Below are 12,017 nucleotides of genomic sequence, written 5' to 3' on the forward strand. Positions count from 1 at the left end.
TGAAAGAAGCGAGAAAATTGACTAATTAGGAAAATAAGCTAATTACTTTTTCATACAAATAAATGATTGCCTATTACTATGGAGGAATGACTAATACAGCTGACGAAAATATGTCAATAACCCAAAAGTAAACTAATTAATAGAACAATGATTTAAGAAGAAAAAAAAAATGAACAGAAATTCAATTTCATTACCTGATGAATATTGGTTAGACAGGATGATTATCGCACCAAAAGTTGAAGAGATGGATTATGAGTTCAGTTTTAATTTAGTTCTCCACATTTCTCCAATAACCTTCCTCGGTGCTGGATCAGTTGGCCCTTTGTCTCGTTGCCCAGACGTGAAATACAACCATCCTTGCCAATATCCAACCAATGTGGTTTTCACACGGTAAGGAAGCTTTCCGATCACCGACCACTTCTGTAAAAGTATAATCACAAAAATCAGAGCTAAATTTTCAGTTCATGTAATCAAAAGGCGCCTAAATATTAGATTGGCTTGTTGCTGCAACAATAAGTGCAGGTTAAAAAATTATAAATGCACTTAGGTTTTTAGCGCATATAACATACAAAATGTAATATATATAACCACACACTCGCGCGAAGATTATAATTATAGTAACATAAATGATTATCATGCTTCGATGCAGTAAGGCAAAAGTGTATTATAAAAGGTCCCTGTCCATGTGAGAAGCGATCCACATCATTGAGGTACCCATACAAATCAACAATGAACAACAATCACAAACAGCAATAAGAGTAAAAACTATATTATTATCAAAAAGCTTAAAGTTGCAAATGTCTTGGCACTTTATGATAGATGGCCCTGAATGCTATGTTGAATGACTGGCCCAAGATTAAGTTGAATAGCAAGCAAAGAAGAGCACAGGATTGTTGTCTGAAATACACTCAAAACAAACATATACAACTGGTCAACCGAGTGAGGACAGAACACAGATCTAGACACAATATAGCTGATTTACTTGGTAGTTATTTGAGGACAAAACACAGCTACTCAGCGAACACTTTCATTAGGCAAGTTGGTAGTCAACCTAATATATTTGCTACAAGTCAGCATTTAAACATAAGTCCTGTCAACCAAGTTCACAAGAAGCAATCTGCAACCACCTGAGGTTGAGAGAAAACTGAGAAAACAAAAAATCAATTTGAAACCATACCAGTTGGTTTAGATGGATTTTTTGCTTATTTGGTTCAGATCGATTTTTAGATTAGGAAGTGAAAAAACTTAAAATATTCGAACCGAATTATATATTTTTATTAGTTTATAAATATTATAAGTTTTTATAAAATAAAATAATTATTTTGTAACTAAATCCATTCCAATATATTAAAATTTATATTAAAATAATATAAAAAATAAAATCCGGCGAACTGAATCGATAGAATTCGATTATGATCAAATCAATTTAAAAAAAAGTTCAGTTTGGATTCTGATCAGTTCTTGAAAATTTAAACTATTATATATTAACCGAAATAACCAAACCATTATTTCCCCGACTACCACCTATGCAGAACAAGACATGCAAAATGTTTCTAAGTTCACCTCAATGATATTTGTCAGTTCCTGGAAACTCAGCCCAAAACATCACTTAGATATAGACTATCCAAGTGGCACTAGAAGAAACATTGTCAGCACGGAAAAAAAATTCTCCCTTATCAGGCATACAACAAAGAGTTTCCTAAAGTCTAAAACTTTTTACAATTCAGAAATATCCGCCCAATGTTTTCATTAAAATTGTTTTAGAGCCCAAGAATAGACCAATAACAACCACCTTACAGCTTTAGCTTCCAATATATTAAATCAAAGACCTTTCACTTATTAAGTACTAAAGCATATAATAGGAAATCAAGAACCCACTTCTTGCAAACTAATACAAACTTTTAGAAATGAGGCCTGAAACACATAAGATGGAAGTGCATATGGGAATATCTAAGATGCAATAGATCTGATAAGGAGTTGACTAAAATGTTAAAAACAATTACGGTAAACAAACAATTTCATGCCCCTTGGCTTTTGCATTTTGAAAAAAATCATATATGGATTCGTTTTTTAACACTTGGAGCCCTTGAGATTTTGTCCATTAGGAGAAGAGGTAGCAGTGCTAATTTTTTGCCTAAATAAAAACTAAACACTCTCAACTTTAATCGGTTTTATGAAAAGAGAAAAATATTGAGGTGGTTTTTATCTTTTCATTAAAAAGTTAACATAATGAATCCCTACTAGTAATGGAGGGAAGCCAATAAATCTGCGTGTCAAAAATAAAATTGTGATGCTTTCTGCCAAATGTGAAAACTACTAGGGCGGAAATTGTAGTATGCTAAAAATTAAACTACAAAAAGCTGAATAACAGCAACAACTCCACCTGAGGCATGTGAGTATAAATGGGAGTAGAGGTGGCAAAGGGGTGGATTGGGTTGGGTTCAACCACTTCATGTCAGGTCATTTTGGATCAAAGAAAATTTGAGTTGTCTCGAGTCCATTCATTTTGGGTTCAGGTAATTTCAGGTTCAAGTCTTTTTGATATGATATTCGGGTTATTCGGTTTCAGGCCATTTTGGGTTTGACACATTATTGAGTTTTAAAGACAAATCAATTTAATTTCAGATCATTTCAAGTTAGTCTTTCGGGTCATTTTGAGTTCGAGTATTCAGGTTCAGGTTGTGGACTTCTTTTGGTCAAATTGGGTTGAGTTGCTTTCAAGTTCAGTTCAGTTTTTGTCAGCTATAGATGGAGGTAATTTTGTGCCTTACTGCATGGTGACATGTCCATTTGTACACACCTATGCATTTGTGCGTATGTATAAAATGCACACACAGCAAAACACGTAAGCTTTTGAATACATACATCCATAAATACCACAATCATCCATTTTCAAGCCATAAAAAGGATAAGAAGATTATACCAGTGTATCTAGATTAAACTGAAACACTTCTCCAACCAGAACCATCTTCTTTGTTATAGGGTGTTTCTCTGTCGTGCCTCCAACAATAACAATAGAATTGTTAACAATCGCCCAAGCAAATTCAATATGTGAATCTGGCTTTGGCATAGGAGGTAATGTTTTCCACTTCATTTCATCATCCAGCATGTACACATCACTATATACCACCTGGAGAAAAATTAGAAAATAAGTTAAATACATGGCTGTATATATAGTTAAAGGAAACGATATAACTGATGCAACATTTATCAGACAAGATAGGAAGGACCACCAGTGAAAAACTCATTACAGCTGGTAACAAGAATGGTTAAATTAACCATTAACACCCTAAGGAGTTCCAAGAAAATATCAAATAAATTGCAAAAAGGTAGAGATGCAATAATCTGACATTAAGGAAAACCTCAGTCCACTAGTTCAAAGCACAGTTAGTAAAGCATATAATTTATCAGTTAACAATATCCATCTTTCCACATATAATATATCATATTGCATATACCATGCATCATAATATACTCACAAAAAGTTACTACATGAATACATGCAAAACAAAGGAAATAACATAACAAGCATTATTAGCATTTTGCCTATAATGCTGATAACATCGGTAATGAGCCTGTGGTTATTCCCTCATCTAATCCCTCACATTTCATTTGCAAACTTTACATAATTTTCATTTTTTAGGAAGAAAGATGAAAATGAGGGTATACTTATACAAAAAATCATGACATCTGATTTCACGGCATTAATGTTTTATTTAGCACTGGATATCCCTTAAATTTCTTTTATTTTAATTTGCATCTGTTATTTGAATGAGATTCCTATGCAAAAATCCATGAGTAAAAATATGTGGATACTGCTTTGGCTGGATGAGGAAGGGAGGAAGGGAGAAAGGGCAGGGGAGAGAGAAAAATAGAGGTGCAAGAAAATGAGACCAAAAATAAACCAACCCAAACAAGTCTCAGTTTTTCAGTTTGGCTTGATTTTCCCTGCATAATTAGTTTTGTTCAATTTTCATTTTTAATAAATCAATTAAATTTTGATTTGATTCAATTTGGATTCCTTAAAAGAACAGACAACCAAGCTAAAGCCTATGTAAGCCCATATAATAATTATATATTAATAGATTCTTCATTAAATGTATTTGCATAATAATAGATTCTTTATTAAATACATTAGCATATAAAACAAATACATGTAAAATTAACTTTTGTTAGTATGATTTAGAAACATTCACACAAAATTATTCACTTAAAACTGCAAATAACTTAATAATGCATAAAGTTGTTATATATTATGCACAGAATAGCATTTTTGTTTTCATATACAAAATTGTAAATAATATATTATTAGTACATATTTAATAAATGGAATAAAACTCTTAACAACTATTAAAAGTTTATCAACAGAACTGAACCAGGTTCGTCTTTAGTTCAATTTAGTTGGTTCTTTAACAACATTAAGTTTAGTAAGGCTTCAGTTAACAAGAAACCAGTCAGATTTGGTTTCTTCAGATCTTACCATGAAACTTAACTGAGCTTTGCCAATTTACCATTAATAAAATTGGAATATTGAATGCCAAGTAGGAAATTCCTCAATATTTAGACATTATAGGTCAACCAAAAGAAAATGATATAGAGTTTGCTTTAAGAAAACAAGGACAAAATAAAATGATATATTATTATTATTAAAGCCAATCAAGAAACACAAGATGCCCCATTACCTCATTCCTTCTGGAGCACTTGAAAATAGGTGATCCGGGTTTTGCCATAAAATCACCCTCTTGACCCCCAATAACATAAAGCCGATCTTTAAACACAACACAAGCCCTACATTATTGAAATTCAAAAGATGAAGTTTAGGTGAGATAAAAAAACGAGTGCACAACTGAAATCAAGATGCTATTTTCTTGGCTCCCACAAACGAAGAGACACTCGTATGACCAAAGCAGCCTGTAATGATCAAGGACAATATTTCCAACAATTTCAATGTTTCAATCATGCCAACAGAATTTATATCCTATCCTTTTTCAATATTGGATAAGGATTCTATGTACATAAAATCCAAATAATTGCTTAAAAATATGAAGAAATACACATTGCATGAATGAGACTAACATATCAGCAACTAAAGATTTGAACCAAAAATTTCTAACACCAAAACATAATAATACCACATAATCACAGCAACAGCATCCTCAAATCCAACTAGTGCCTCAATTTGCTTTACATATCATTTGATTAATGGCAGAAACTAAACAAGCATACATACATCCATTCAGATTTTTATCCATACAAAAATGTATAAATAGTCAAGACTAGATGCCATGAATTCATAATCCAAATGTAAATCACATTATAATCAAGAACATGCATCAAAACCCCAAACAGCACAAAAAGCAAATCTGTCGACTTACTGACAGAAAAAGCAATATTAAAGAATAAAAGTAAACAAACCTGTGAGGCCCCCCACGAGGAATGGGTATTTCGCTCCTCCACTCCTTTTCTATTGCTTTCCCTTCCTTTACAGCAAGACTCCAATGTTCTAATCCAGGTGTATGCCGGTTCTCCTTGCTGCCACCCATCACATGAAGTCTACCTCTCCATAGTTGAGTGGCTGGTGCATACCTGAAAATACTCAAGGTCTGTCACTCAAAAGTTTTGTCAAATGCATTGCCAGTTAAGAAAGAGAAACTTGCTGCATCATTAAATTATCTAGAACTAATATTTTCCAATTTCTAGAAGGGAAATAGGATCAACTGTGAATTATTCACAAATGGATCTCTCAAAGAACTTGGTTTAGTAGATGTATAACATCTGAATAAACAACAAGAATGATGCAAGAAGAAAATTGGCTTAACAAGCCAACATGTCCAACAAGGGGAAAAATAAAATGAGAGGCAGAAAGAGAGGACTACCAAAACTACAGTTAGAATCCAATGGCTGAATTGCATTGAAGTTTAACCACAAACTCAGAGGGTTGAATTTGTAAATTAATGATAAAGATGCAATTCATTGTTCTATGGGATTGTTGAAGAAGCAGAAAGAAATGGTAGCACATAATATTTTATGCGATTTGGTAATCAACTATTCATGTAGACAAGTTTAGAATTACTTAATAGAGTTTAAAACAAAGAAGAAAGGAAACTCAGCAAACCAATAAAAGCAACACATAAAGTACATAAGTTGATAGTAACAATTATCAGAAACTAAATTGCACAAAATAATTTTTTTTCCCAAAATGCGGGCAAGATACTATAAAGATAGCTTACACATGTACTAATCTAGGGAAAATTAGAGCCTAAGTAATCTACAAACAGGTATATGTGCAAAAACACCCAAACAAACATAATTTTTCAATGAAAGACCAACCAAATTGTCCTTAAAACAACTTTATGACTCTAATTTCATGTAGAGATAAGGTTTCTCTAGTCAACAACCAACCGCTTTTTCATTTTCCCTTTTCAACACTACCATTTACCCATATAATGGGCAAACATACACAGTTTCTCGGATGCAAGAGGATTCTCTTTCCTCCAAGAGTACTACTATATGTTTCTCGCATAGTTTGATATGTTGCACATACCTAGGGACTGGCAAAGGGGGCATGTCACGCCATTTCTTTGTCTCAGTATCAAGAACAAATGTGTGAGCTGTAGGCCCTCTGCATTGAGGACCATATTGTCCAGTGACCACATATATGTATCGCCCATCTGTTACCATACCTAAATGTGAATGTGCCATTTCTTTTGGCATATCAAATCTTCCTTCCCATGTGTTATCCGTAAAATTGTATATATCAACGTGTGAATGCACCTATGATACAAACATTGGAAATGAAAAGAAAAACAGTGAGAAGTATAACTCTATTTGGCACAAAGATGTGCTTAAAAATCACCATAGAAGAAGTTGAAAATTCAGATTAGTGACTCCAAGGAAAAGCTGCAGCACTATGATCACAACACAATTAGAACAAAACCAAAGCAGAATTGTTAAAAACTACTTTCAAAAACCCAAAGAAGATACCAAAATTCAAGAAAATAAATAAAAGAAAGTATCGTTTTCAGTTGTTGCTTTTGCTACTTCCTTTTTCTCACTAAAGATTTGCTAAAAGCAAAAGAAAAATCAATTATGACTAAAAAAGAAGGAATAACAACATGCAACACAAATATATTTTAACATACTTGTTCTACATAAAAATAAAATCATGCTTTCTGTACTCCACAAATGATAATACTTTTAATGCTTATACATTCGTTTCAGGAAGTAAAAAAGAACTAACATAATCAATGGTGCCGTATCCAGCAAAGACATAAAGAAGATTCTTAATCTGAATAGCAGCCCCATCTAGACGAGGAACAGGTGCAGCAGCCATCTTCTGCCATTTGAGTTCGGGAGCAGGCAAATCAGCATAAGTAGCAGATAACACCCTTTTATCCTTACTCTTTTCCTCAACATTGGCTTCCTGCAACAGCAAAGCAGTAAAAGGAATCGGTATTCTGGGAATTCCCCATTGATCTAAGAAATGGAATGGAGAGTTACCTTGTGGTTTGAGGGAGATTCATGGGATTGGTTGGAGTTGGAAGGGAGGAGAAATGCAGTGGCATTGGAAAAACGAGGAGACCAATTGTTGGAAATGGAGAGGGAAGGGTCGAACCGAGAAGATGAAGCCCAGAACAAATCGGCAACTAGTCCGATTCCCAACAGCCCAACGCATAGCAATACCAATCTGGCCGTCCCTGATGACTGCTTCCCTGCCTGCCTCACCATCTCATCTCTTTTTCCTTTGCTTTCTTTTCTCTTTTGGGTTTTTGAACAAGTTGAACGCAAAGGCAAGTGCCTGCGAAATCCAGCTATACAATTCTCCCTTTTTTTTTTTTTAGTTTTCCTTCTTATTACTCACACCGACATTATGCGGACTTTCTTTCTCTTTATTTACTATATTTATTAGTACTATTTTTAAAAAATAAAAGAAACAAAGAAAGAAGTCCGACTGAATTTAAGCTTATGCTTGTTTAATCCGGCTGAGCTGTAATAACAAAGTGCGGTTGGATTAAGCTGTTCTAAAAGCTAAAATGGTATTTGGTAAATTTTATATAGAAGAGAAGTAGAATATTGAAAATCTATTCTGATAGTATTTTTGTATACTTTTTAATGAAAAATAATTTTATTAATAAATTAAATCATAAATTTTGAGGTAAAAAAAAAAATAAAGAGATATTTTTATGCCTGTCACTAGGATTGTAAATGATACATTAGTATTCGTAAGTTACTCAAGTTTGATTCGAATAAAACTTGAATTTGACTCAATTATTATTGAGTTAAGCTCGAATTTGAGTAATTCAACTCATCGATTGAGTCGAATTCGAGCATTCTTATACTCAACTTATATAACTCACGAGCTTAATTTAGTTTTTATATTTATATATTTTTTTATTATTTTAATTAATAAAATATCTCGAACTCAAGCTTGAGCTCGAACATAAATAATCGAGCTTTTATCAAATATAAGAATTGAGCTTATTTTCACATATTAATCGAGCCTAATCAAATAAATTTAAGTAGCTTGACTTTTATTTCAAGTCGAACTTAAACTAAAAAAATAAAATTTGATTGAATTTGAACTAAATTTTGAACCTCAAATTTTGAATTGAACTTAAACTCAAGCTTAATATTATATTAACTCAAACTAATCGATTATATTCGTACATGTTACTTTTTGGCCATTAGGTCAATAAGCATAAGGCATGTGGGTTTAGGACAATCCTTTTTCTTTTTGCAAGGGTTTCACCTTTTTAAGAAATAAAAAATTTGTTAATTATAATAAAATTATTAAATTATGACAAAGATTTTTATATTTTATAAAAATTTAAAATTTAGTTCATATATTATAATTTATATAAATTTAATTTTTGTATTATTTTAATTTGATAATTTTAATCTAATTACTAATTTTATTAAATTTTTTTGTTAGTAAAATATTGATATAGCAAGTAAAATTGATGAAATCAGTTGTTAAATTATACAAATGATTTTTGTACTCATATGAAATTTGAAATTTAATTTATGTACTTGTACGAATTTTGAAATTTAGTTCTTGTATTTCTATAAAATTTGAAATTTAGTTCCTTTTATATAAAAATATTTTGATTTTTTTAGAAATTTTTTAGTTTTTTTTTAAATATTAAAATTTAAAATATTGTTACAATATCTTCTAATAATATTCTATCACAATATTAAAAAAATTTATTACAATATTCTATCATAATTTTCATTTCTTATCACTAAATTTATCATAATTTTTTGTCATCCATGTGAAATAATTTTGCTAGTTTTATCAATATTTTTTGTTACATTTTGTCATAAACTATAAATTTTTTATTAAATTTTTCATACTTTTTTTTATCACAATTTTAGTATATTTTAGCCATATGAAAAAAAAAATTTCACAAATTTATTAAAACTCCATCACAAATTTATCAATATATGATAAAAATCCATCATTATCTAATTTTAATAAAACTATTTTTTTATAACTTAAAAAAATATTATTTTTTATTAATTTATTAATGAATTAGAATTATAATAACATCTCTTAAGAGTAAAATTATCTATTAAATAGTGTTTCTATTGTTTCAAATTAATCCTATTTAAATGATTTTTTATAATCAAATTTAAGTTTAAAATTCTAAATACATTAAAGTAATTTATTAAACTTAATATGCATTAGTTTTAAAATTAACCTTATTATTTAATTTAAAATAATAATTTAAATAAATTTTTTTGTGAAAACCCAAAAAATTAAAAGTTCTCATTATGATAAACGATATTGATGTTTAGATTTATCAAATAAATCATTTCCTCTTTTCATTTTGTTAGGATCCAAAATTCGTATTTCGAATGGATATGAGCTTGTCGTTATAAGAATTTAGATTTGAATTTCTTATCTTGTTTGGTTGGATGAAATTTTCATTTCATTTATAATTTATTTTGAATTCATTACAAATGCAATTCTATTTAATAATATACTTCATTATAAATTTTGTTATATGATATATTTAAACTAATTAAAATAATATTAACTTTGATATTTTAATTTAAATTATTAATATTATAATCGATTAATATACATGTTAATAACAATAATATATTATTAATTAATTATATAATAAAAACTAATATATTTCAAAAAATATTTTTATATTAGAGGGATTAAAATATTTTTAAATTTAATATTTTAAAAAAACTAAAATATTTAAAATATTTTCTTATAGTAAAGAAATTTAAATTTAAATTTTATACAAATATAAGGATTAAATTTCAAATTTCATGCAACTATAAGGACTAAATTTCAAAATTGATGTGAGTACATGAATATTTACATAATTTAGCAACTAATTTTATTTATTCAAATTATCATGTCAGTAAATCAATGTTATATCAACAAAATTAATGCTCATGTTATTAATTTAACAGTTACGTTAGCATTTTTAATAATAAAAAAATTACAGATTTAATGATTATATTAAAATTATTAAATAAAAATAATACGAATATTAAATTTTTATAACTTATAATATGGGAGTTAAATTCCAAATTTTTGCAAAGCATAGAAATTTCTGGCACCATTTGACCTAATCAAAACAAATTAGTTCAATAAAGAATGAATAAAATAAAAAAAATAATGTGAAACAATATAATCCTACTAATAATTTTATGAATTATTGAAGAATAAGTATTTGGATATATTGAAATAATGTATTAAAGAATAAAAATATTTTGGATATGCACTTTCAAAAAAATTAAAAATGTAAATGTTGATATTATTCAATTGGTTGTCTTGACTAATTTTCTTTAAAATGTATTTGAAATTTGATTGCTTTTAACATTTGATTGTATAAAGAAAAAATGGTTGCAAATAGAATTTTTCATGTAAAGATATGATATAAAAATATAAATATAAATGAACATTGCTATTTATTATATTCTTTGACTTGCCATTTGATATTTATATATTTTTTATAATATAAATCAACCTCTATAAAAAAACCACTTAATAAACTATTAGACTAAAACTTTATCAGATTATTAAAAATTAAATTTCTGTAAACTCCGGCTTAGTTTCACGTTTATATTTTATTAAAATAAAATAATAATTAAATTTATATATTAATATTAAACTTAGAGATTTTAATCCCATAAGTTTTATACTATTTAATTTTATCAAATACAAACCAAATTATTAGGATGGACTAATCAACTTTGATATAGCTTTGCGTTTCTATTTTTTTTTTATCAATTTTTATAATTCTTTTTATCATTTATATGATAAAATTATGGTCTATATATATGAATATAAATTTTAATTAAAGTAAAACAATAATTAAATCTCTTCATTTAATTTTAATATTGCACAGCACCCCTCCTCCCCACCACATTTTGTCACGTGCCACAATCTCCTTTCTCAAATTTTTTTGCAATTTAATTTTTTTGTTTTTTTGTTTTTTCATATTTTTCAATTCTTTTTAAAATTTTTATCAATAAATTTTTAAAAATTCAATTTTTTTAGGATCCATTTTACCATTTTTTTTTTTTACAAAATTTTCCTTTTTTTAAAAATTTATTCATTAAATAAATTTTGTTGTGAAACTTAACTCAAGTGCCACGTGATACTTCTCAATTTTCTTTGTTATTTTAAAATTTTAAAATTTTTTATTTTTCTATATATGATCCCTTTAAGTTGTGCTAAGTGACACTTACGTTTTTTTTCTTTTTTAATTTTTGTAATATTTAATGAATATTGTTAATTTTTTTTTTAGGTAGGACCCATTTTATATTGAATTTTTTTTGCTTTTTAATTTTACATTTTAAAACTTTTTTAATAAATATTTTTTTAACTTTTGATTCTTTTTGATGTGAGACATTTGATACTAGAGGTATATCGTGTATTTACATTTTATTTATTTAATAAATATCGTTTTAGATTTCAAATTATTTTTTTTCACTCATTTTCTTTTTCTTTCTTTTTCAGTTTAAAAACCTTTTTAAGGGTAAATGTT

General features: G+C 28.4%; 1 protein-coding gene across 1 annotated transcript; it reads right to left on the reverse strand.

Moving 5' to 3' along the window:
• On the reverse strand, window positions 1-7,860 carry LOC111278893 (kelch repeat-containing protein At3g27220-like). The gene is made up of 7 exons (XM_022865630.2): window positions 7,501-7,860; window positions 7,241-7,423; window positions 6,545-6,774; window positions 5,416-5,586; window positions 4,683-4,788; window positions 2,924-3,130; window positions 1-420 (listed from the first exon to the last, which is right to left on the reverse strand). The coding sequence occupies exons 1-7, from the start codon at window positions 7,726-7,728 to the stop codon at window positions 250-252; spliced, it is 1,296 nt and encodes a 431-aa protein (XP_022721365.2). The 5' UTR covers window positions 7,729-7,860; the 3' UTR covers window positions 1-249.
• Window positions 7,861-12,017: the final 4,157 nt, after the last annotated feature.

Source organism: Durio zibethinus, chromosome 8 (assembly GCF_047325235.1).
Source record: "Durio zibethinus cultivar Kanyao isolate XHJ-2024 chromosome 8, ASM4732523v1, whole genome shotgun sequence".
NCBI lineage: Eukaryota > Viridiplantae > Streptophyta > Magnoliopsida > Malvales > Malvaceae > Durio > Durio zibethinus.

Excerpts from the sequence above, each read along its gene's own strand:
- LOC111278893 (XM_022865630.2), bottom strand. The coding sequence starts at position 7,728 with ATGGTGAGGCAGGCAGGGAAGCAGTCATCAGGGACGGCCAGATTGGTA. Across the intron at positions 5,587-6,544 it reads CCCCCTTTGCCAGTCCCTAG|GTATGCACCAGCCACTCAAC; the intron begins GTATGTGCAACA and ends GAGTATTTTCAG. Across the intron at positions 3,131-4,682 it reads AGTGCTCCAGAAGGAATGAG|GTGGTATATAGTGATGTGTA; the intron begins GTAATGGGGCAT and ends ATTTTTCTCCAG.